This window comes from Anabrus simplex, chromosome 1 (assembly GCF_040414725.1).
Source record: "Anabrus simplex isolate iqAnaSimp1 chromosome 1, ASM4041472v1, whole genome shotgun sequence".
Classification (NCBI taxonomy): Eukaryota; Metazoa; Arthropoda; class Insecta; order Orthoptera; family Tettigoniidae; genus Anabrus; species Anabrus simplex.
Genome location: NC_090265.1, coordinates 1,639,052,910 through 1,639,079,335, shown reverse-complemented (window position 1 = coordinate 1,639,079,335; position 26,426 = coordinate 1,639,052,910). Strand labels below are relative to the sequence as shown.

Genomic DNA, 26,426 nt, shown 5'->3' with positions numbered 1-26,426 from the left:
CCGCGGATTTCCTCGTTCTGTCGATATATGTCTGAGTATGGCTGGTCGATAGTAGTTCTAATAATGATACCAGATAGCAGTACGGGGCACGGTGGCCAGATATGTGCTGCTCTTTGGTCTATAATACAGTCATTCTCTTTGCAAGCGAGTCAAGCGAGTAACATTCTCTTTGGAGTAACCTAACCTCAGAAGTAGCACACCATAGTTCTTTTACCCGTAGAAGTGCTCGTGTTGTGCCTTAATATTTGTTTTGGCCAAAATGTCAAAAATGAAATATGATGCAGTGTTAAAAGTGCTTATAGGGAAGAGTTTCCGTGTTTGAGTGAATCCAGAAAGGGACCAACGTTCACATTCTGTACTATATGTAGGTGTGATTTTTCAGTTGCACATGGCGGGAAATGCGATATTCTCGAGCATATGCAAATGAATAAACATAAGGAGAGTGTCCAGTGTGTAGAAAGAAACCAGAAACAACTTTTCATGTAAAAACCAATATATAAATCCTGTGCCGAATGCCGAAGCATTATTTACATCATTTATAGTAGAACATAACCTGCCTGTAAATTGTGCCGATCACGCCGGACCTTTGTTTCGCAAAATGTTTCCTGATTCAGAAATCGCTAAACGGTATGGGTGTGCTAGAACTAAAACAGCGGCTATCATTCAGAAGTGTGCATGGAAGAAAGGGCGAAAATTGTATCACATTTGCAGGTGAATGCATTTTCTGTTGCTACTGATGGTAGCAATAAAAGCGACTTGAAGATATATCCCATTGTTGTAACATTTTTTAGGCCTGAACTCAATGAAATTCAGAGTTGTCTACTCTCTGTGCCTAATTTAGAAGGGGATGCTACTGGAGCTGACATTGCCATTTGCTCTCAACTTTTCGGCAATTCTGCATTCCATTAAAAATCTGCCTAGCTCTTCGTGCTGATAATGCTCCAGTAATGGTAGGATTAAAGAATGGCGTGGCAGGATGTTTGAAGCGGGAAAATAGTAACATAATCATCGTAGGCTGCTCGTGTCACCTAATTAATCTTGCTGCCGAGAAGGGTGCGGCGTGCTTACCTGTAAATGTAGATGAAAGTATAATTGATATATTTTGTTATCTGGAAAGGAGTTCAAAGAGGAAAGAAAAGTTCAGAGAATTTCAGACTTTACAAAACACTGAGATCAGGAAAATTCTGAAGCATGTGCCTACTCGATGGTTATCACTAAGAAGGTGTTTCGATAGGATTTTGCTTCAGTGGGACTCTTTGGTGACATTATTCAGGAGCGATATTGTGAGAAAGGATTCTCAGATGGGAACTTTGAAGACTTACAAAATTCCTAAGCACAATTTAAGTGCAGATGTGTCTTGTTTGTCTGAAAACGTTGAGGAATGTCATAACATTTCACCTCACTCCTCAGTTAAAAGGAAAACCCCGTCATCAGTTTCATTTAAAAAAAAAATGAAATTACTGTTCACACTAAGAGCCATGCATTGTCACGTGAAGAACAACTTTTCATGTTCCTTTCATCAAATTTACATAGATCTTTTTGCCTTTTTCTCTCAAGTTTTATGGATATCTTTGAGAATCCAAACGTAGCTCTTCAGTTAAGTATGCCGCACATCCAATTATTGAGGTCAGTTTTGGAGGAACTATTGAAGAATGTGATGGCAAGGTTTGTGAAACCAGACGTTATTAAAAGATCCTCCTCTCCTTGATGTAGATTATCATACTCCAGCAAATCAAAAGGATGATTGTGATTTGATGATAGGGAACTCTGCGTTTGTTTTAGTGAACACCTTGAAGTCTGAGGAAAAGTGCATATTCTTTAAGTCTGTTAGAAAGTGTTTCTCTTCATTGTACACATGGTACACAAATTTCCATTCAAAGATGAAGTTTTAATTAATGCAGAAGTTGCAAATTTTTCTGCTATAAGTAAGGCATCATTTTCTAGCCTTAGATTTATTTATTTTATTTATTTATTTATTTATTTATTTATTTATTTATTTATTTATTTATTTAATTAATTATTAGATTCAGCCTATGGAGGGCCATTTTACACTAATAATAATACGTTTAAATACGTATAAAAGATAACAAAAGTATAAACAACAATATTAAGTAACAATAAATTAACAATTTTAACAGTAACAATGTAACAACAATGACAACGGTAACTGGCAAGTGTCGGTTACTGAAATTTGGAAGAAGAAAGTTCGAGGGTTGGAGGGACGGAATAAAGTGAAAACCTGGGGAGGACTTAGAGGAATCTTCTAATTTTTTGTTTGAAGGATGCGAAAGGTGTGAATATGTCAATATCGGGTAGTGAGTTACCAAGAGTAGGGAGACGGTGGAAGATAGAGCATTGTTGTAAAGTTAGGCGCGGATGGGACACGTGATGAGTGCGCCGGTTGCGTGTAGGGCGGGGGTGGAACTTGTATAGGGAAGTACGCCTGAAGAGTATTACATTTGGTGTAGCCATTGATTATTTTGTGAAGGTAACATAGATCAGAGAACTGTAAACGGCTTCTCAGGTCAAGTATACCCAGATAGTTCATAATGTCAGATTTAGCTTTGTTCTTAAAAACAGGATTGCGAGTCTTAACAATGAAAGTGAAAAGTTAAAAATACTATTTCGTTGAGATATGTTTGTGATAGCAGATGAGGACCAAATAGGGGAACAAAAGTCAATAATGGGGAGAACATAGAGACAAAGTATAATTTTAAGGCGTTAATAAATTTCAGTAAACCTGTAAAGAATGCCTAGAGTACACATAGCACGGGATTTTATGGAGTGAACGTGAGCAGAGAAGGTTAGTTTACAATCTATTATAACACCTAGGTCTCTTACCAGGGAAGCCGATTGCAATGTATTTTCATTAACAAGTGTCCGAACATTTTGACTAGTGAAACGGAACATTTGGATAAAGAAACTGATATTCTGCACTCCCAGTTTTGTAACTTTCAGCTCGAAGAAACAGACCTGGCAAAAGGAAGAAATGATGTTCAATGGGCAATGGTAGGTCAGATGACATCAGCTGTGTACTTAAATATTACAGACTCTCTAAGGTGATGCTTGCTATTTTATCAATTCCACATAGCAATGCAGAATGTGAAAGGATTTTTAGCAGAGTCACAAAGATAAAAACACAGTTCAGAGCCTTGCTGTCTGAACAAACTTTGGAGAAACTTTTAACCTTGAAATCAGTTCAGCAAGGCGAGTGCTTTGAGCAAAAATTTAGTTCCGAGTTTCTGAAGAGGGCTAAGTCAGCTACTGGTGTGTTGAACAACAATTAGTCGTAATGTGATCGCCATGTTGAAGGATGAGAAGTCACATGTTTCTACAGTTCAGGTATGTCCAGTATTTAGTATTCACAATGAAATGATGAAAAAATATATATAGGCAAATAGAATTGTTAATGTATTGAATTATAATGAATTTGTACATGTTCTGCCATCAGTGATGTGTCGTAATACGTCTCGATTTGCTGCGAAATTTCTCCTGATTTTTCACTTTTGAAAGTTGGCATGTCTGCATAATGATAACGGGGTTAAAAGTCAGGTTGTGAGTTTCACAAATAGGAAAAGTCGTCTGAGTTTTAATTACTGCGTTGATGGGGTGAAAGTTACTTTTGGGGATCATTATAAGTATCTGGATGTTAATATAAGGAAAGATCTTCATTGGGGTAATCACATAAATTGGATTGTAAATAAAGGATACAGATCTCTGCACATGGTTATGAGGGTGTTTAGGGGTTGTAGTAAGGATGTAAAAGAGAGGGCTTGCAAGCCTTTGGTAAGACCCCAACTAGAGTATGGTTCCAGTGTATGGGACCCTCACCAGGATTACATGATTCAAGAACGGGAAAAAACCAAAGAAAAGCAGCTCGATTTTTTTCTGGGTTATTTCCGACAAAAGAGTAGCGTTACAAATATGTTGCAAAGTTTGGTCTGGGAAGAACCGGGAGAAAGGAGACGAGCTGCTCGACTGAGTGGTATGTAATACCAATATAAATGGTCCATTATTGGACATTATAAATTTTCCAGCTAACTCATTCCTGGTTGCCAGCATTTCGCCCCCGTGTGCTAAGTTGGGCTCATCAGTTGGTCCTTAGCACACCCACCAAGACGCATGGCTAGTGCATACCGTGGAGGCCACTGCGTAGGCTACTTGGAGCCACTGGCAGTGCCAATGCAGTATGAGAGACTTTGTCTCATATTGGTATTATAAATTTACTCATTTGGGACAAATATTTCAGGTTCCTGTGGGAAACAACATCTATATCATCTGATGGCCATGCGGGCATCAATTTTTAGTAATGAGACAAAGTCTCTCATAGTGCATTGGCACTGCCGGTGGCTCCAAGTAGCCTACGCAGTGGCCTCCACGGTATTCACTAGCCATGCGTCTTGGTGCGTGTGCTAAGTACCAACTGATGAGCCCAACTTAGCACACGGGGGCCAAACGCTGGCAACCACGAATGAGTTAGCTGGAAAATTTATAATGTCCAATAACGGACCATTTAAATTGGTATTATAAATTTACTCATTTAGGACAAATATTTCAGGTTTCCTATGGGAAACAACATCTATATCATCTGATGGCCAAGCAGGCATCAATTTTTGGTAATGAGTCAAAGTCTCTCATAATGCATTGGTACTGCCGGTGGCTCCAAGTAGCCTACGCGGTGGCCTCCACAGTATGCACTAGCCATGTGTCTTGGTGGGTGTGTTAAGTACCAACTGATGAGCCCAACTTAGCACACGGGGGCGAAACGCTGGCAACTAGGAATGAGTTACCTGGAAAATTTAGAATGTCCAATAATGGACCATTTATAGTGGTATTATAAATTTACTCATTTGGGACAAGTATTTCAGGTTCCCTATGGGAAACAACATCTATATCACGAGTGGTATGATCCGAGCTGTCAGCGGAGAAATGGCGTGGAATGACATTAGTAGGCGAATAAATTTGAGTGGCGTCTTTAAAAGTAGGAAAGATCACAATATGAAGATAAAATTGGAATACAAGAGGACAAATTGGGGCAAATATTCATTTATGGGAAGGGGAGTTAGGGATTGGAATAACTTACCAAGGGAGATGTTCAATAAATTTCCAATGTCATTGAAATCATTTAGGATAAGGCTAGGAAAACAATGAACAGGGAATCTGCCACCTGGGCGACTGCCCTAAATGCAGATCAGTATTTATTGATTGAATAGTTGCGCGGGACTGTGAGTCCGCATTAACTATTTATTTCAATACTCCTGCACAGAATTAAGCTAAACGAGAGAATGACACATGAGAACTGTTGGCAGGAATGTATTGAAATCACCTGTCTCCTACAATCAAATATAAGCGGAGGAAAGAGAAAAGTAGCAGCGTGCGGATTATGAGTCCGCGTGCGAGCACTGCAGGGTTAACACCAGAATTCACCACTTACAACAGCACATTGTTAGGTCCTTTGTGTCTGTTTATTTATTATACCTCTGTTGGTTATTGCTCTGTTATTCTCTGTTTGTTTCCTTTGTTTATAATTACCGTATGATGACATTTGCAATTTTGCTGTTAATAATTTTGTTACAGGCTCCCAGAACACTAGCCCGGTCCTAACCAATCCAGACCCCAATGATTTTGTCACTAACGTACCAGCTGCACTGACTTGGCAACAGTGCGTAAAAACTACAGGGTTTTTATTCACACTTAATTTTATGTTCTGCCCACACCTTGTAAAACTCTGGTACTTAAATCCACTTATGACGTTGATAAACTGTAATGAAATAATTAACAGCAAAATCGCTAATGGGACACACATTAAACCAACAGAGATAATGAATAAACAATAGACACAGGAACTTACAATGTGCTATTTAATTTATTTTCCGGGTTGAACCGTATTGTACTTATACGCATATCACGTACAGTTTGCCGACGTTTCGAATACATTGCAGTATTCTTTGTCAAGGCGACTGAAATACCCCTACTCGATCCGAGGTAATCAGTCTCCCAGGCAGAAATTACACTACTAGAGTGGCCTTGATCTTGGCCTTTTATATCCTAGCCTATCTGGCTGACGTAAGCCCTGGCTGTCTCGCGAGGCTTCTGGAAAGTTTATGTCACAGCCAGGTAGTGGGGGCTTGCCCGCGCTGTTATGTAATGGGGTTGCGGCCCGTGTGTTTATGTTGTGGTCTGTATGTCTTAAACTATGAATGATGGGCATCCAAGAATTACTGATTTTGTATCCTTCTTCTAAATTTATGTTATTCGGATGTTTCTTGATTTCGATAGCCTCGCGGATTTTCCTTTCCAGGTTCCAAGGGATAGCTGCTAGGATCTTGGTCTTGTCAAATGATATTCCGTGCCTAGTTTCGTAGGAATGCTTGGCTACTGCTGAAATATCTGTGTTTTGGTTCTTGGTGTGACGGATATGTTCTTTTAAGCGGGTGGAGATCAGACGTTTTGTCTCACCTACATAACAAGCTCCGCAGCTACATTCAATGTGATACACTCCAGGGGCCTGTAATTCTATTGTGTCTTTTACTGGTGGTAGATAACGGGCTAGCTTACGGTGAGGTTTATAGATAGTTTTTATGTTGTATTTGTCCAGTATCTTGCCGATCCTGTCTGTAGTGTTTTTAATGTATGGCAGTATCGCTGTTTTCTGGCGGGTCAGTTCTTCTTTCCCGTTGTTTTCTCCTGCGGTGGTCTTTTCTTTCTTTTCTGATTTTTTAAGGACTCGTCGGATGTTATTGAGCGAGTAGCCATTTTTCCTAAGGGTTTCCGTGAGGTGTTCTTTTTCTTCCTCGAGGTGCTCTGCGTCAGATATCGCTATGGCCCTGTTCACTAGTGATGTTAGGACAGCCTGCTTTTGTGATGGGTGATGATGAGACGAGGTGTGTAGGTACCTGTCTGTGTGAGTGGGTTTCCTGTATACTGCGCGACTCAGCGTCCCATTGGGGTTACGTATTACTAGCACATCCAGGAACGGTAGTTTTCCGTCTACTTCTATTTCCATGGTGAACTGAATATTTACGTGTATGGAGTTGAGATGGTCGAGAAATAGCTGTAGGTTATTGCTCCCTTGAGGCCAGCATACAAAAGTGTCGTCCACAAAACGCAGAAAACGTTTCGGTTTCAGGGCAGATGTAGCTAAGGCTTTCTGTTTGAAGTGTTCCATATACATGTTTGCTATTATTGGAGAGAGTGGCGACCCCATCGCGGCCCCTTCTGTCTGTTCGTAGAACTCCCCGTTGAAATAGAAATAAGTGGCGCTAAGGCATTCTTTAGCTAGTGTTGACTGGTCTTCTGGAAGTTTCTGATCTAATAGCGGAAATACTTCTGTTAGCGGCACGTTGGTGAAAAGTGACGTGACGTCAAAGCTTACTAATAGGTCCGTACTTTCAATTGATTGGTCCTTAAGGAGCTGGATGAAATGTCGGGAGTCCTTCACGTAGGTTTCAGTGTTTCCTGTATGTGGCTGAAGTAGTCCAGCTAGGTAACGGGCGATCTCGTGCGTGGGAGAGCCTATAGCGCTCACGATAGGTCGCAGAGGTATGCCTTCTTTGTGGATTTTAGGCAGGCCATACAATTTTGGAGGTATCGGGTCCGAGGATATCAGTTTCTTCTGTATTTCGGCTGGGATACTGGAATTTTTTACTAGTGTGTGGAGTTTGTTCTTAATGCGGTTGGTAGGGTTCCTAATTTTCCTGTATGTAGAATCGGTGAGTAATTGTTCTATTTTCCGAGTGTAGTCTGTGCGTGTCATTATCACCGTAGTGTTGCCTTTATCTGCGGGTAGGATAATTGTTTCCGTATCTTGACGTAGTGTTTTTAGGGTATGAATTTCTTCTTTAGTCAAATTGGATGGCGGCGGTTTTGCGGATCTAAGTAGACATGATATATCCTGTCTGATCTCCTCTGCAGATTCGGTAGGAAGGTGCCGGATTGCAATTTCTACTTTGCTAATTATTTCTTCTACCGGTATACTATTCGGAGCTACTGCGTAGTTGAGTCCTTTTCTCAAGACCGAGGTAGTGGGTTCACTGAGTGGCTTATCTGTGAGGTTTACTATTACATTCTTCTTCAGTGGAGCAGGTGGTTTCGGTTTCTGTTTTTGTAAGAGGCGGTTGAATTTCTTGTTTTGCTTGGCAGTGGCTAGTTCCAGTGTACGCTGGGATTGTGTGTTGCTAATGCTGTCTAACGTGGTCCAATCATTGAGCGACAGAGTGCTGGCAAGTTGCAGGTGGAGATGAAATAATTTATTGTTGAGGTAGTCCAGAGTCTGTCTTGTGTCACTGATCCGTTCTCTGAGGAGTTTTATGCTGGTTTCGTGAAGAATACGGTCAGTCCGTCGGTTCTTGGTGTGATATTTCAGTCTCACACATGCTGGTATAATGCTGTTGTCCCTGCAGCGTTTCAGAAAGGCGAGTCGAGCCAGGTAGTTACTCATTTTCTTCCGAAGGTTGTCGAACTGCCTAGTAGCTTTGAGAATATCCTCCCCGTAAAGGTTTCGTATCTTAGAAGTGAAGCTTCCACGGTGTGAAGAATTATTTAAATTTATTTTCCGGGTTGAACCGTGTTGTACTTATACGCATATCACGTACAGTTTGCCGACGTTTCGAATACATTGCAGTATTCTTTGTCAAGGCGACTGAAATACCCCTACTCGATCCGAGGTAATCAGTTTCCCAGGCAGAAATTACATTACTAGAGTGGCCTTGATCATTCATAGTTTAAGACATACAGACCACAACATAAACACACGGGCCGCAACCCCATTACATAACAGCGCGGGCAAGCCCCCACTACCTGGCTGTGACATAAACTTTCCAGAAGCCTCGCGAGACAGCCAGGGCTTACGTCAGCCAGATAGGCTAGGATGTAAAAGGCCAAGATCAAGGCCACTCTAGTAGTGTAATTTCTGCCTGGGAGACTGATTACCTCGGATCGAGTAGGGGTATTTCAGTCGCCTTGACAAAGAATACTGCAATGTATTCGAAACGTCGGCAAACTGTACGTGATATGCGTATAAGTACAACACGGTTCAACCCGGAAAATAAATTAAATAATTCTTCACACCGTGGAAGCTTCACTTCTAAGTTACAATGTGCTGTTCTGTATATACAAGTTGTTAATGCTGGTCAGCATATATGGGCATTTTACTGTTGTGAAAAGTGATAGTTACGATAGTACTGCTCGGAACCGTTGAATTGTATTCATTGAAGTTACCCGTAGACAATTGGAATATTTGTGTGAGTAAAATGGATTGCTATCCACGGGGCTGTTAACCAGTTTCGTATACTGTGGGCTACCAAGGCTATCAGTGAAGCCCAAACCTCAGTTGAGAATAATGGAAATTTAAAGCATATTATAATGTAAGCATCTGACACGTTGTTCCATTTACAAAACTTGATAGTCATGAGAAAAAAACGTCATAACGTATTTCTGAGAGCAAGGCATCGGAGACTGATATCGCAGCCCAGACTCTCGTCCCTCTCCCCTCAACTCGCACCACACGGCTTTCTGCTGTATATTGGATAGGAGCGAGGACCGAGCGGATAGGTGTGCTAGGCTTCGGTCAGTCAGATTGCCATTGCTAACTATCAACCATGCGTTACTCATCGTATATACTTCCTCACGTCATCCTGACTTAATAATATAGATAACAGAGTGCTGGTATTTCACTCCCGTTTACTTCTACATTCTTGTAGGAAGACACTGCAGGGCTACTGTTATAGGAGCAATATAGTTCTATTTTTATTGGTAGATCTGCTAAAATGAAATGCAATCATTCAGGTTTAGTGTTCTGTTTTGTTGATAGGAATCGAACCCGTGATCATGGGTCGGACACCACCACTGATCTCCCGAGGAAGCTAATTAACCAGTGAAGGATGGGTACGACCACTGTAAAATTCATTTCTATTTAATAATAATAATAATAATAATAATAATGGGGCATGGCATCTGTACCCAAACCAGAGGAATTAAAAGTATGAGGGGGTTGATTCAAAAACTGAACCATGGCCATCGGACTAAAGGCAAGCATTCTATCCATTCTGCCACAAAGCCGAACTTTCATTTGCTAAGCCTTAAGGCTACCATTTCCACTGATTTAGGGGTTGAGCATTGGTAGTAGCAGAGGCCAGGGCAGTAGCTTGTGAAGCCGCCTTGACAACACAGCAGGCTTCTCCATCGACTGTTGGCTGCAGCTCGAAACGCTGAAGGCTTGACGTTCACTAAACCAACCATTGAAAAGGGGTAACCTAAGTCTAGTGGTAGCCCATGTCTTGATCCCAGCATACACCACTGCTGTTAATAACCACCAAAACTGCCTGTCTCTTGTCACCCTAATCTATCATGTACATACACAAAGAATGGGTATTATTCAGGTGGTTTATGTAAGATATTGTAGCCCATACAGTAGCCTATATGACTGTACTTTTATTGGGTCTTTGTTTCCTTTTTTTGCAGTGCTGTATATTGTACTGTATCATATTTAATTCATATTAGTTATTTCTTAAATTCTTATTTAATTTTGTTTTGTTCCTGAATGAATGCAGTTGTACATGTCCTGATATTTTTGTCAATGTAGTTAAGTAATTTTTTGTTTTTTACTGCAGCCATGATCAGAGGTGGAAGAAAGAGACCCAGAATCCAGAGGACAAAGGACTTGCTCAGTCATCCAACTCTATCAACATATTTTCTAATGATGGAAGTTTCCTAGATCAGTTCAAGAAATTGTCTGGAGTGAAGAAGGGTGTGTGACGTGACATAATTTCAAAGAAACATGTCATAGCTTAAATTTTATGCTGGAACATAAAATCTCAATATCATGCTTTTTGTTGCAGACACAAAGTCAAAAAAGGAAGATGATGCTTCAGTAGCAAATAGTAATGATTCAAAATCATCTATTGCTTCCAATTCAGAATGTGGTCAAAATCAAGAATCTGGTGAGTTCAACATCATGGATGGATGGATGGATGGATGGATGGATGGATGGATGGATGGATGGATGGATGGATGGATGGATGGATGGATGGATGGATGGATGGATGGATGGACGGACGGACCAGTCCAAGTGGCAAGCGAGTTTGACTCTTATTGTTAATTTTCATACTAACACTGTCCCACGATTTCAGTCTGATGTTCATGTATTGGTGCAGACTTTGCTGTGTTCTTTGCTCCTTTGTCTTTTGCTTTCCTTGACCACTGTTTGCCTGTCACTTTCACAAACATGTCTGACCATCTGTGTTATGATGTCTGCGTATGACAGATTATTCAGTCTTCTGCCATTGATGTTAACAGCTTGCCTCTTTTCCCATTTCGATTTTTTCAACGATATCCTCCAGTACTGATGTGAAAATAATTTAAAAATCATGAAATAATATTACTGTTTGTAATTGTGGGGATTCCACATCGTGGTTGCATGTGCCTGGCCTGATTTTTGCAGTCTCATTACATGTTCACCCCTCCCCTCTTTCCACTTCATCACCGTAGCTCGTTCTGCTGTGTAGTAGGGTTTTGCCATTATAGCTGTATTTCATTTGGTACTCTGACAGTGATGCCTAGTGATTTTCTCTGCATCTTCCTCTTGCAGATGTTGATGGTTGATCATTGTTTCTCTGTCTTTGCCCAAGTTTGGCAACTGTATGGTACAACTGGATATATACAAGTCTCCAGAGATTCGAATTTGAGTCAGCGGTTGATTATTTTATCCCTTAAGATGAACTTGATATCCCAGAACACATTTCAAGTAGATGTTATTCTTCTGTTATCTCCTTTTCTGTGTTTTGTTTGAAGGTGATCAGTTGTCCGAAGTTTAAACATTCAGAAACATTGTGCATGTCTGTGTTGTCTACCTGAATTGGAATCTCCTGTGCATTGGTCATTAGTTTGATTGATTTTTGTGGACTTGCTTTGAGAAGATTGTTAATAATTTCCTGCAGTTCACATGCTTATGCAGCGAACAATGTTATGATGTCTGCGTATCATGGATTATTCAGTCTTCTGCCATTGATGTTAACAGCTCGCCTCTTTTCCCATTTCAATTTTTTCAATGATATCCTCCAGTACTGATGTGAAAATAAATGTAAAAATCATGAAATAATATTACTATTTGTAATTGTTTGGTGTACATTTGCCCACACTCCCCTTTAACACTAGAACTGCGGCTGGGTCATTTGTGACCCAGCGGTTAGTTCTTTCTTCCCTATCTTCTTTGTGACTCTACCTGGAGTACTAGATTTTAATTACTTTTCATAAATAAGGGTCTTTAACAACCACACATAATTTTAGTTTTCGAGAGGAGGGGGGGGGGAATCCCCTGTTTAAAAAATCCAGATTTACCTAGAACCGCGGCTGGGTCAGATTTGACCTGTCAATTTGTTCTTCCATGTAGCTTTTTATACTTTTAGTCCATGTGTTTCCGGGATTCTCCAAGCATATATACTGTGCCCAAGCTGGTAACATCGCATTGGCTGCGGAGGAAGGGCGAGGTACGAAACCGCTCATTTATACCTGAACAATCATGCGGTAAGGTCACCACTCACGATTTGTTGTACAATAAGTTGTTAGTTTGCATTATCGGTGTGTGAATAGTTGACAATGGCCACACGTCAACGACTTACTACTCAACAAAGTATTATTGATGCCATAAATTACATTTCCGTTGAGGAATCTGAAGGGGAACCCTTGGATTTTTCGTCTGATGAGGGATCACAGCTTGTACCTTCAAATTCGTCATCAGAAGATGATTCCATGCCATTTGAAGCTGTAGCGAATGCTGATAGAAGAGGTATGCATTTTTAAACTATCATTTCGTGATTTATGGGTTATAATTTAGATACTTTGCAAATTTCAGGCCTAAAAGTATTTAGTTTACAGTTTCTTTATTTGCTGTAAATATAATTTTCGGGGAAAAAACTAAGACAAACTTTATCTTTGTATCTTATCAGGTCTTGTAATGCCAGGGGCATCTCGCGGTCATCAAATGGGGTAAGGCCAGGAGCACTGTTAAGTTCCTTCATTGGGAGAGGAGTTCATCGCTAACGGTCAAGGAATTGTACAAATTGACGACAACAGAGAGGATACACCATCAATGAAACGAGGCGGGTTTCGTGTTGGGAACCTGATTCAGTTTCCAGCAGGTACAGAAATTGTATCTCCAGATGGTACGACCTGGAAAGTTGGGGTAATTGCTGATGTTACAGCTGGTAGACGTGGAGCTCAAAATGTATTCAGAGATTACGCTGGACCTACTGCACATGCTAAACGTAATGTGAATGAGACTTGCGTTAAGTTCTTGGCGACTTATGATCACGGAACAACATTTTGAAACATATTGTGACATGTACTGATTATAATAATGTTATTTGCTTTACATCCCACTAACTACTTTTTACAGTTTTCAGAGACGCTGAGGTGCCGGAATTTAGTCCCGTAGGAGTTCTTTTATGTGCCAGTAAATCTACCGACACAAGGCTGACGTATTTGAGCACCTTCAAATACCACCGGACTGAGCTAGGATCGAACCTGCCCTGTTGGGGTCAGAAGGCCAGCGCTTCAACTGTCCGAGTCACTCAGCTCGGCGATGTACTGGGACAGAGGTACATCATGTCCTGATGTCAGATGATTGGTGGCTAAAGATTGAGTAGATGGAAGCCTTTTCTGCTACACTGTACATTCGCGGTGCCATAGGAGCTAAAGGCTTAGAGCTGGACTCGTGGTCAGAGAAGTCATGGGTTTCTTGAGATTTGATGTTGAATCTACAAGGTCAGAAAGACTAAAAGAGGACAAATTTGCATTGTTTCGGAAATCTGGTACGCCTTCATTGAAAATACCCAATCTAGCTATATATCTGGAGCATATATAACTGTTGACGAACAGCTCTTCCCTTCTAAATGCCGCTGTAAATTTACACAGTTTATAGCCTCAAAACTGGATAAATATTGGATAACGGTAGACAAAGACTCCAAATATGTCGTGAATGCTTCCCCGTATCTCGGAAAAGATGATGCTAGGCCAAATAACGAGCGCCTTGGTGATTTTGTATAAAGAAGTTAATGGTACCTTATGTTACATGTAACAATTTCTTCACCTCTTTATCTCCCTTCGAAACATTGAAATCAAATGCAACAAGTCTTGTCGGTACCTTGAACAAGACTCGCAGGGAAGTACCAGTATGTGTGAAAAAGGCGAAACACAATTTGCACTGCACAGTGCTGCTGAAAAAAACATGATACGTCATTGACAATCTGTCAGGGAAAGAGCAACTAAAATGTTTTGTTCTCAGCACTGCATCCTGATGTGAAAATAGAGCTTGGTAACAAAACAAAGAAGCCAGGCACAATCGCATCTTACCACGGCACAAAATATGGAGTAGATGTGGTCGATCAAATGGCTCGCAAATACTCAACCAAGGAACCGTTCAGGCGCTGGCCAGTTCATATGTTCTACAACTTGCTGGATTTAGCGGGAATAAATGCCTGGGTAGTGTACAACACACTGAATGAAAAGAAACTGAAATGCAGGGACTTCATTCTGCAGCTGAACGAAGAGCTCGCTGAGAAATATACAGCAGCTAGGATTGCAAATGCCCGCATCATTATTCCAGGTGAAATTCCTAAGAGACGGGAAAAGCTCACGCGTTATCAGGTAAATTCCGATTGCAAAGGAAACAAATAGTTTGTGAAGTGCCATTCCTGCAAAAAGAATATTTGCAGCAAGTGTACAGCCAAGGAGTATTATGTGTGCTCAACGTGTCTCGTGTGAAATGCCATTCCTGCAAAGAAACTATTTGCAGTTTACTGTACATCATTGACTTTCGCCAGTAAAGTTACACAATTGTCTAAATGTTCCTTATTTGTATTCTTAATATTCTAAATGTCAAATTATCTAGTGCATGTACCGGTTACCAAATCCCCATCCATTCATTAATAATCACAAAAAAGAGAGGTCGGTCATAAGTCATAAGTGACCCAGCCGCGGTTCTAGGGGGTATACAGATCGCCACGGTTCTAGTGCTAATGTACTCTTGAGCAATTGAATGAGAGATACATGGCTTGTACTCTGCACCACCCACTTTAACCCTGATGAGGATGGTAGTGTGGCATGGCACGGACTCCACAAGATACTTGAAGCCTTGGGAAGCCATATTAATGCATGACCATTGCACAGCCTCCTGTAATGTACAGAGATTTACAGGAGCATGGTGCAAGCTCTCTATACCCCTCTTGAGCTTTCCAGATGTCCTTAATACTATTGAGGTAAGGTGACCCTGGGGACCAGGCATGCATTCTCATAACCATCCAGTGTTCATCGAAACAATTGGCCACAATTTGGAAATGGTGGGTAGACACAGGTCTCCTACAGGATACTGGAGATGAACAAATGGGTGGGCATGATCTGATGGCGGATTCCTGTACCGTTCACCTGTGAGGGACATTCATAGATATATCAGGGATCTCATTGCATCCTACATGAAGTCATCAAACAAGGATACCACCACAACAAGCCTCGACTCTATCATGGTGGCAAGAGGAATGCATTGCTTCATGCTTGGTGACATACTTCTACGCTGTCATCATGTACCAGTCAATTGGTATCTCAGCTCATCTATCCAAGACACCTTTTTCCATGTTTCAAGAGTCCAATGGCAGTGTTCCTTCGGCCATGTCCTGTCTTTGTGCCTTGTTACATGCTCTGAGCTGAGGTACCCTAATGGGATAGTGGCTTTCGTACTCCTCTCCAAGGAGTTTGTTCTTGATGGTCGATCACCGTTGTCCAAGCAATGAATCTGCTAGTAGATGGTCCCTGTCATCGTTCAACACCACAGCAGTTATTACCTGTAAATGTATGTAAATATTATCTTTATCATTCAGGGAATAAAGGAGGGAAGAAGTAAATAAAATAAAAACAATGTACAGAATAATCAGTATTAGCTTGTGTGTGATTTGCAGCTACACAAGAGAAAAACTAGTTTTAAAATTATGATCTCAGTATAAACGTGGCGCCCAGAGCCAGCAGTGTGTAGTGAAGACTCTGTTTATCCCGCAGAATTAATCTCGTATTTAGCCCGCGAGTGTAACTAGGATATTCTCTAGGTATAGTAGTGTCATAATAATCATATCTGCATAATGCCGCCAAAAAAAACAAAACTCTTATGCACTGAATAGCTGTCCTCTAAGTTACCTTGAAAGCTTTCAAAGCACAGCTACAGCAGGCAACCAGTCTACCACCTGAGTCCCTTGTCTCGCTCACACTTGACTTCACCGAATTGAAGTGTGTCATCTCATCTGAACTGGAAGAACTAAATGAAAATGTATCCCTATGATCTGCTAGATCAAGCCTAGCAATACAGCCAGAGAAATTGTGTTCTAATTCACAGGGTGAGTGAGGATCCCAAAGAATGTGTATTCCAAAGTGACTTAACATATTTAAATCTCATTTAAATATTGATGTTACACTGGACAATGCCAGTCGCTGCCATAGAATTGGAAGACCTCATCGGTCACCAGCTGAAGTGGTTATGAGTTTTGAACAAAGTGATTGCTGTTTCATACCGATTTTAATGTTCATGTTTTTTTTTTACTTTTATACAAAATCGGATGTAACGACAATCCACTATAGCGAGTAAATTTTTCGCGATTATGAATTCTCGCTATAGCAGATTTCTACTGTATTTTTAATTACTCGTATATCACGTCATTCGCCACATCTCATTAATTCCTCTGATGAGGTTGACGTCAGGAAAGGAATGCGGTCATAAAAACTTGCTACGAAGATTTGTCCCGTTTCATGCTCAATCCCGCAGAGAAAAGGGATGAGGGTATCATATTATGCAATATTGATACAAAATAACTTAATAGCCAGTCATTTATCTCTGTGAGTTGAGCAGTAGGCCTACCAAACAGTAAACCTGATCACTGCTTTCATTTCAATTATCGTCTTGCGCTGCCAACCCCTGCTGCCATCGTGTTGTCGTTTCAAGTGATGTCATCTTCACTACCATCTCGTCAGCCATAGCAGCAACAGCGACCCTGCAATCGAGAGCATTCAAGGTCCCGTCTTTTTGAACCTCTTAAAAATAGTTTTGTTCCGACTATAGAGTCCAAACAGTGTGAATATATTCCCATTTGGTATATGTGTAGCAGAAGCCACTCCTTTCGAATATAGCCGTGTAGTAAGCATGCCAAACCACCAGCTGATAACTAGTGCATGTTACGTGTTGTACTTCTGAATGTAATACATAGTGACTGGAACCATTCTTTTGATAACTGTGGTTGTTGAAAGCCAGACCCTTGTTTTTAAGTATATTTCATGCTTGTTTTCTACATTTATCATATCAGGATTTACCTGAACAGCTGTAAATGAGATAAGAGAAACCTCATTGTTTATGTTAGGTATGCTATCAACTGGATAGTGCCAAATGCTCCACGACGGAAAGAATAAAAACAAATAACAGGAAAATTTGCCGCATTTATGGCTATCTGCAAGTGTGGCGGTAATGTGGTTATTCATCATGATGTTTGATTTGGTACGTTCGTTGTCTCCATTTTTTATTAACTCATACCCTAGTATGTTTTGTTTGGCATCTCTGAAAATCGTTAAAAGTAAGCTGAAACATAAAATTATTATTTATTTATTATTCACTAATTAGCCAACTAGGGACCACAATAAGTTTCATTATACATTCTGGCATTTACTCAGTTTTCGATAGATCCAGTATGTTTTCATTAGCTTGCTGTGTTGAGCACGGCATTCATCTGACCACTTTGCACCAGTTGTCCACTTCACATCCTGGAAAGTCCCAAAAGTCACAAAGCTTTTTCTGAAAAAGTCCTGTTTTTGCCCATCATTATTTTAATTATTAGTATTTGTTAGGTAACATTGGCGAGTAAAATAATAGTTATAATTGAATATTTTTTATCACGTTTTAAACCTACTTCTCTCTAAAAAAAATACTTATATTGGCCCGAGTTACGAGATATTAAATGTTCACTTTGTTAATGATTTCGCCTGCTATACTGTAACACCCCCAGTGGAGGGGAGTTACGTGTAGGGCCTACCATTTTTACCGTATATCAACCTTCCTGCCCTTCGTAAATCTCTGGCAGTACGGTACCGCAAATCAACCTCAGACTCCCGAGAATGGCAGCTAATTGTGCTAACCATTACACTGGCGGACATTGTTAACTACAAAACAGACATATAGCATGACTGATGCATGCCTGCAATGCGCAGGTCGGTATTTGTGCAACGTCATCAGCGATTGCAGTAGGCCTACGCTACAGAGGCGGACATTTCTTAACTACAAAAGGCATGTACCGCATGACTTTGACACGTGTTTTCATTGCGGGGGTCGTGGGGGCGGTCTAAAATGTGAGGGGGTCTAATAAAAGTAAATAAGGTAGATATGCAGCACAGAAATGAGAAGCTGCAAAGAATTGCTCACACTCATAGATGCTACGATCCATTGCAATATGTAATTATGTTTCCAGACTGTCAAGATGTTTATCATTTCAACATCCAAAGGATACATAGTCCACCCCTGTGGGTGGGGGTGGTAGAATAACACCCACGGTATCCCCTGCCTGTCGTAAAGAGGCGACTAAAAGGGGACCCTTGATTTATCAGTTTCATTTTCCGTATTGACATTTATCGTATGTTACAGACAAGAAAGTTTCCACCTTTTCAATACAAATTTATTTATGTAAAATTCAATCTACAGTACCGGTTTCGACCTTTTTACACAAAGGTCATCCTCAGCTGTACACTATTACCTTCATATAAGTCAAGTTTTTTGAATAGCCTTGTCCATTATAAAATCATGATATAGAGTATGTCTTACGTTCTAATAGGGCATACATAAAGTTAAAAATGACTATATATACATCTAGAATGAATCTTTTTAGGCCTAAAAATCGTATAACTGAATTAATATTAAGTATACAGGTACATTATCATTTCAAAATATGTGGTACATGTTGACTGAGTTAAAATATATAGTTCATGCTGAAATCTGTTACAATAAATAGGAACACTTTGTTAAATTGAGTTTGGCGTCTTGCATTCGTCGAATTTACTTATTCCAGTATGAATGGAGAATGTCCGTGTTTCTTTTGTGAGCGGTGCTCTTATTTAGTTCTACTATAAATTGTAATTATTCATTAGTTTGATAAAAGTCATGGTATAGAGTATGTCTTAAGTTCTAATTGGGCGTACTTAAAGTTAGAAGTGGCTATATATACAATCTAAAATGAATGTGGATGATCTTTTTAGGCCTAAAAATCGTGTAGGTGAATTATTAAATATACAGGTACATTATCATTTTAAAAAAATACGTGGTACATGTTGGATGACATGTTAAAATATACAGTTCATGTTAGAATCTGTTACAATAAATAGGAAGACTTTGTTAAATTGAGTTTGGTGTCTTGCATTCGTCGAATTTTCTATATTCAGTATGAATGGAGAATGTCCGTGTTTCTTTCGTGAGCGGTGCTCTTACTATAAATTGTACTTATTCATTAGTTTGATTGATGGACTTCTTCAATTATTGATGACAAGTCAGGTGTATGGCCAGAGGTAGTTATGTGCAGCTGTGGTCAAATATTGCCAGAAGTATAGGATCTAGTATATTTTCCGGTGAATGTCAAAATGCAGAATAGTGGGTTTTTTCTGGTCTATAGTTGCTGTTATGTGTCTGTAAGAAACGAAAGGTAGAATTAAGAATTTATAATCTGAAGAATGCTTGTTTGTGTGTGTGTTTCCAGTAGAATACTTACTATTGCTGCCCTGGTTGAGATGTGCTAGCTTTGGCTGCCTGGCGTGTACTGTATCGTGTTCTTTTGGTGCTAGTGTCCGCTGCTGCAAGGGTAACGGAGGGGTTTATGTGGGGAGAGTTGTTGTCGTAGGAGTAGGGGAGGAGTTAGGCGTGTCAGTTGTCTGCGCAATGGCGCTTGTTGAACGCTGTTTGTTGATTATTTTAAGATAATAGTTTTTTAAAGCGGGGATGGCTTTATTGAATATGGTGTTGGTTTTTCCTGTGATTTTGTTTATATTGTAGTTAGGATTGGTATATTGATCTAGTGATATGTATAGTTCTTCTGTTATATTGAGTAAGGGGCCTTTGGGGTTTATATTAAGTATTTTCATGTCATTTTCAATGTTTGTAAAATTGTGTTTATATTCGTCAATGTGTTGGCCTATTGCGGAGAAGTGATTGTGCTTTACGGCATTGACGTGTTCATTATATCCGATTGCAAAATTCCTACCGGTACGTCCTATGTAACTTATTTCGCAGTTGTTGCATTTTATACGGTATATTCCTGAGTGGTGGTATTTATTAGTATTATTGATTGTCTTGGTGTTATGTAAAATATTAGTGCTATTGTGTGATGTCTTGAAGGCTATTTTTAGGTTGTGGTTTTTGAATATATTAGTTAGTGGATATATATGCGTATTATTGAAAGTAAATAATGCGTAGTCCTTTTTAGGTTTGTCTATTTTCGTTAATCTAGTTTTTGGTTGAGATTTGATTTTTTGAATGATAGTGTTGATCATTTCTTTCTTGTAACCATTATTTTTAGCTATCTTGTGGATTAATTGTATTTCTTCATTAAAATCAGTTTTTGATAATGGTATGTTGAAGGCTCTGTGAATCATCTTGTAATATGCTGCTTTTTTATGAGTATTGGGATGGATGGAGTCTATTTTGATCGTGTTTATTGTGTGTGTGGGTTTCCGGTATATTTTGAATGATAAATGGTTTTCATGCTGGTTATAGTCAGATCAAGGTAATTTAATTTCCGGTTGTTTTCAGTTTCTTTTGTGAATTTTTTGTTCGGGTCTATTGTGTTTAATTCTTCCAGTAGGTAGTTTTCGTAAGCTTGTCGATGACGACAAATATATCGTCGACAAATCTACACCAGAAGTATATGCCGTCTGCTTTGTAAATGAAAGTGTGTTCTAGGTAATCTATGTATATTTCAGCTAATATACCGGAAGCAGGTGATCCCATTTGAAGGCCTTTTTGTTGGTAAATTGTGTTGTAAAATTTGAAATAGTTATTGTTAGTGGCAAATTCTAGTAATTTGATGAATTCTTCAATTTCTAGGTTGCGTAATTTACTATGATTTTTGAGATTAGATTGAATAATTTCTATGGTTTTTTTGGTGGGAATGCTAGGATTCATGTTGGTTATGTCGAATGAGGCAATGGTATGCAGTTCCTTGTTTTTTTTGCAAAAATCTTGAACAATGAACTATACCAACTACACTTGAAGGCATCCCAAGAGCTTCCTTACAGATACTGGGATCACTTCCAACACACCACAAAAGAAAACATAGAAATCTTAGCTATAAAAAAACAGAAGACCTTAAACAAAAAACTAGAGACCCTAAAATAGTCACTCAAAATGAAACCAACAATTCCAACTACGAACACGAATACTCCCACTCACCGTAACAAAAATGTTGAACATACTTTCCGTCCACCAGTGAAAAACCTTACTAATGTTCCATTTAACGAAGCAGAAACTGATATATTGAGTAAGGGACCGAAAGACAATTGGGGCAACATGTCGGCATTTTTAGATCATCATAACTACTGTCATAGGAACTGAACAAGCCATACAGAAGATTCCACACGATCTACGTGAAGAAGTTAGACATGATATAAAAAAGCTGTCACAATATATAAACAAAATCAGTGACAACAACCCAAACAATAACATTGCAAACAAAGCACATATAAATAAACTTAAAAATAAAATCACACAAAACAACCTTATCATAACGAAAGCAGACAAAGGTAATACCACAGTCATCATAGACAAAGACGAATATATAACAAAAACTAAAGAATGTTTTAGAAACAATACCTTCCGAATCATACGTAAAGACCCAACCAGTAGTATACAAAGGAATCTAAAAACTCTACTCAAGAACACACAATTTTTACTTACAGAAATAGAATCTACGAAACTCACGACTATGAACCCCCAACTACAAACTGCTAAAGCTTATCCGAAAATACACAATGACAACATACCAATGAGACCTATAATAAATTACAGAGCAAGCCCAACATATAAACTCTCACAATTCATCCATAAATTCCTTAAGAAACATTATTTTTTTCAAGCCAACAAAACCGTACAAAATTCCATAGATTTTTGTAATAAAATCAAGGAACTGCAAATAGAACAACACCATACCATTGCCTCATTCAACATAACCAACATGTATCGTAGCATTCCCACCAAAAAAACCATAGAAATTATCCAATGTAATCTCATAAATCATAGTAAATTAAGCAACCTAGAAATTGAAGAGTTCATCAAATTACTAGAATTTGCCACTAACAACAACTATTTCAAATTTTACGACACAATTTACCAACAACAAGGCCTTCCAATAGGATCACCTGCTTCCGGTATATTAGCTGAAATATACATAGATTACCTAGAACACACTTTCATTAACAAAGCAGACGGCATATTCTTCTGGTGTAGATTTGTCAACGATATATTTGTCGTCATCAACAATAGACACACTAACGAAAACTCCCTACTGGAAGAATTAAACACAGTAGACCCGAACAAAAAATTCACAAAAGAAACTGAAAACAACCGGAAATTAAATTACCTTGATCTGACTATAACCAGGCACGAAAACCATTTATCATTCAAAATATACTAGAAACCCACACACACAATGAATACGATCAAAATAGACTCCATCCACCCCAATACTCATAAGAAAGCAGCATATTACAGTATGATTCACAAAGCCTTCAACATACTGTAACGTATTGGCGGGGTAAAAATAAATGAATAATTGAGTACAGCGTCCTATTTCTAAGATTTATTGACTTAGCACTACAATTACAGATTTACACACACACACACGCGATAGCCGAGATTACAAGTTACACAAGTACACGGTTACACAGTTACACGATTCGTGCTCTCTCTCTTAGTTTCTCATGTTCCATCTACAATGACTGACACGCGCGCACACTCTCTCTCTCTCTCTCAGCCACTTAGTCACACTCGTTAGCTCTGTCACGGTCCACAGCCTACACGTCAGTCTCGCCGGTTGGGATATATCCGCTGTTCACTCCATCCGTTGAACCCCGTTCGCAGTCCGCACGCGTTGGCACCCAGTGTTCCTTTCGCGCTGCTCCAGAACACTCCAGGTTCTCCTCCAGCAGCCAGCCGTTCAACAGGAACGAGTCCTCGGCTCCAACAGGCAGATAATCCATCAGGCCGCACTCTCCCAGGCCATCACTGACTGCGCTCCAGCGAATTCAATCTCGCTCTCACCCACTCTTACTCACTAACACCGTCTAACTCTCACTGACTGACTCAAAGTTACTCCTCTCCTTATGTACCTGCTCTGGGCCTTCCAGAACAGTCCGGATGCTAGATGTATCCAGGAACCTCGCAAGATGGAAGACTCTAGATTAATCGTCGAGTAATTTCCGTCGTCCCATGCGGCGCGACCACGGACAGAAGAGAGAAGGGGCCGCGCAACACTTAAATGTTGCTCGCGATTGGCGGGCTCGAGCCTAAGGGGGTGGGGAGATGGGTGACAAGCTCAGCGCGTAGCGTCTTGGCATGGCGGACGCTATAACCATTACAATACCATTATCAAAAACTGATTTTAATGAAGAAATACAATTGATCCACAAGATAGCTAAAAATAATGGTTACAAGAAAGAAATGATCAACACTATCATTCAAAAAATCAAATCTCAACCAAAAACTAGATTAACGAAAATAGACAAACCTAAAAAGGACTACGCACTATTTACTTTCAATAATACGGATATATATCCACTAACTAATATATTTTTAAAAACCTAAAAATAATCTTCAAGACATTACACAATAGCACTAATATCTTACATAACACCAAGACAATCAATAATACTAATAAATACCACCACGCAGGAATATACCGTATAAAATGCAACAACTGCGAAATAAGTTACATAGGACGTACCGGTAGGAATTTTGCAATCGGATATAATGAACACATCATTGCTGTAAAGCACAATCACTTCTCCGCATTAGGCCAACACATTGACGAATATAAACACAATTTTACGAACATTGAAAATGAGATGAAAATACTTAATATAAACCCCAAAGGCCCCTTACTCAATATAACAGAAGAACTATACATATCACTAGATCAATATACCAATCCTAACTACAATATAAACAAAATCACAGGAAAAACCAACACCATATTCCATAAAGCCATCCCCGCTTTAAAAAACTATTATTTTAAAATAATCAACAAACAGTGTTCAACACACGCCATTGCGCAGACAACTGACACGCCTAACTCCTCCCCTACTCGTACGACAAATCTCCCCACCCACCCCTCCATTCCCCTTGGAGCAAAGGACACTAGCACCAAAAGATCACGATACAGTACACGCCAGGCAGCCAAAGCTAACACATCTCAACCAGGGCAGCAATAGTAAGTATTCTACTGGAAACACACACACAAACAAGCATTCTTCAGATTATAAATTCTTAATTCTACCTTTCGTTTCTTACAGACACATAACAGCAACTATAGACCAGAAAAAACCCACTATTCTGCATTTTGACATTCACCGGAAAATATACTAGATCCTATACTTCTGGCAATATTTGACTACAGCTGCACATAACTACCTCTGGCCATACACCTGACTTGTCATCAATAATTGAAGAAGTCCATCAATCAAACTAATGAATAAGTACAATTTATAGTAGAACTAAATAAGAGCACCGCTCACGAAAGAAACACGGACATTCTCCATTCATACTGGAAAAATAAGTAAATTCGACGAATGCAAGACGCCAGACTCAATTTAACAAAGTGTTCCTATTTATTGTAACAGATTTCAGCATGAACTTTATATTTTAACATAGCAGTCAACATGTACCACATATTCTGAAATGATAATATGCCTGCATACTTAATAATAATTCACCTATATGATTTTTAGGCCTAAAAACATTCTTTTTAGATGTATATATATAGTCATTTTTATCTTTATGTATGCCCTATTAGAACGTAAGACATACTCTATATCATGATTTTATAATGGACAAGGCTATTCAAAAAACTTGACTTATGTGAAGGTAATAGTGTACAGCTGAGGATGACCTTTGTGTAAAAAGGTCGAAACCGGTACTGTAGATTGAATTTTACATAAATAAATTTGTATTGAAAAGGTGGAAACTTTCTTGTCTATAACATACAGCAACATAAAAGGGGTCCCAGCGGTTCTGAACTTCGGAGCGTGGATTGGCAACCACGGGACCCATAGCTGAGTCCTGGCATTGCTTCCAGTTACTTGTGCCTGGCTCCTCACTTTCATCTATTCTATCCGACCTCTCTTGGTCAACTTGTTCTTTTCCGATCCCGACACTATTAGGTTTGCGAGGACTAGGCAGTCTTTCATTTTCACGCCCTTCGTGGCCCTTGCCTTTCTTTGGCCGACATCTTCAATTTTTTAAGTATAATCCAACATAGAATGAAGTAAGAGTTACAATTTCAAGGACAAACTCCTACTGATCACCACGGCATATTATAACGCGTTTTCAAATAAAGTACAGTAAATTGATTATGATTGAAATACTGTATAAATTAATAACATGCATTTGTGTAACATTTGCCTCCTTTTCCAGAGCATTTTTATGTATACCTGTACAAGTTGTTTTCCACGATTTACACTTTCCCCCGTTTTACACCAGTATTCCTTGGTCCCTTGAAAATTTATTTCAGCGTTTTACTAGTTTTTGGAAGCACAATGTTGGATGTACTCTGGCAGAAAAGAGGATTGCCATATGCACACATTCTAATATGGCTTACTGTGAAGAACATTGAAATCGATAAGTAATATCTGCCGAAATACCAGATCTCATAATTGATAATGAGTTGTTTGAAGTCCTGACCAAGAACATAATACATGGATCATGTGCAGCAATAAATACCAATTCACCGTGTGTGATGGATGGAAAATATTTTAATCGGTATCCTCGAGAGTTGTTAAAAGAGATATTTACGGGCAGTTATGGTTACGCACTATATCAACAAAGATGTACAGAAGACAATGGAAAAGCAATTACTTTGAAATTGAGAGGAAATGACATTGTACTCAGTATACATTTCGTTGTTCCATATTCACCACTTTCATCAACTCAGAGCACATATCAATATTGAGTATTGCAATTCTGTGAAATCATTAAAATACATTTGTAAATACAGTATTACCTTTCTTTTACACTTTTCAAGGGACCAAGGAATACTGGTGTAAAAGGGGGGGAAAGTGTAAATTGTGGGAAACAACTTGTATGGGTATATAGAAAAATGCTCTGGAAAAGGAGGCAAATGTTACACAAATGTATATTATTAATTTGTAGAGTA

General features: G+C 39.3%; 1 protein-coding gene across 4 annotated transcripts in view; it reads left to right on the top strand.

The window, feature by feature from the left end:
- Positions 1 to 26,426, top strand: part of LOC136858644 (SURP and G-patch domain-containing protein 1) — a 292,627-nt gene that overhangs the window by 70,258 nt on the left and 195,943 nt on the right. For 3 of the 4 annotated variants that reach the window (XM_067138354.2, XM_067138353.2, XM_067138356.2), the window contains exons 2-3: positions 10,611 to 10,747; positions 10,839 to 10,940. In XM_067138354.2, coding sequence (XP_066994455.2) covers positions 10,611 to 10,747; positions 10,839 to 10,940 — 239 coding nt within the window. Of the gene's footprint in view, positions 1 to 10,610; positions 10,748 to 10,838; positions 10,941 to 13,072; positions 13,137 to 26,426 lie in introns of those variants that run through there. The other variant, XM_067138355.2, reaches the window with a different exon arrangement.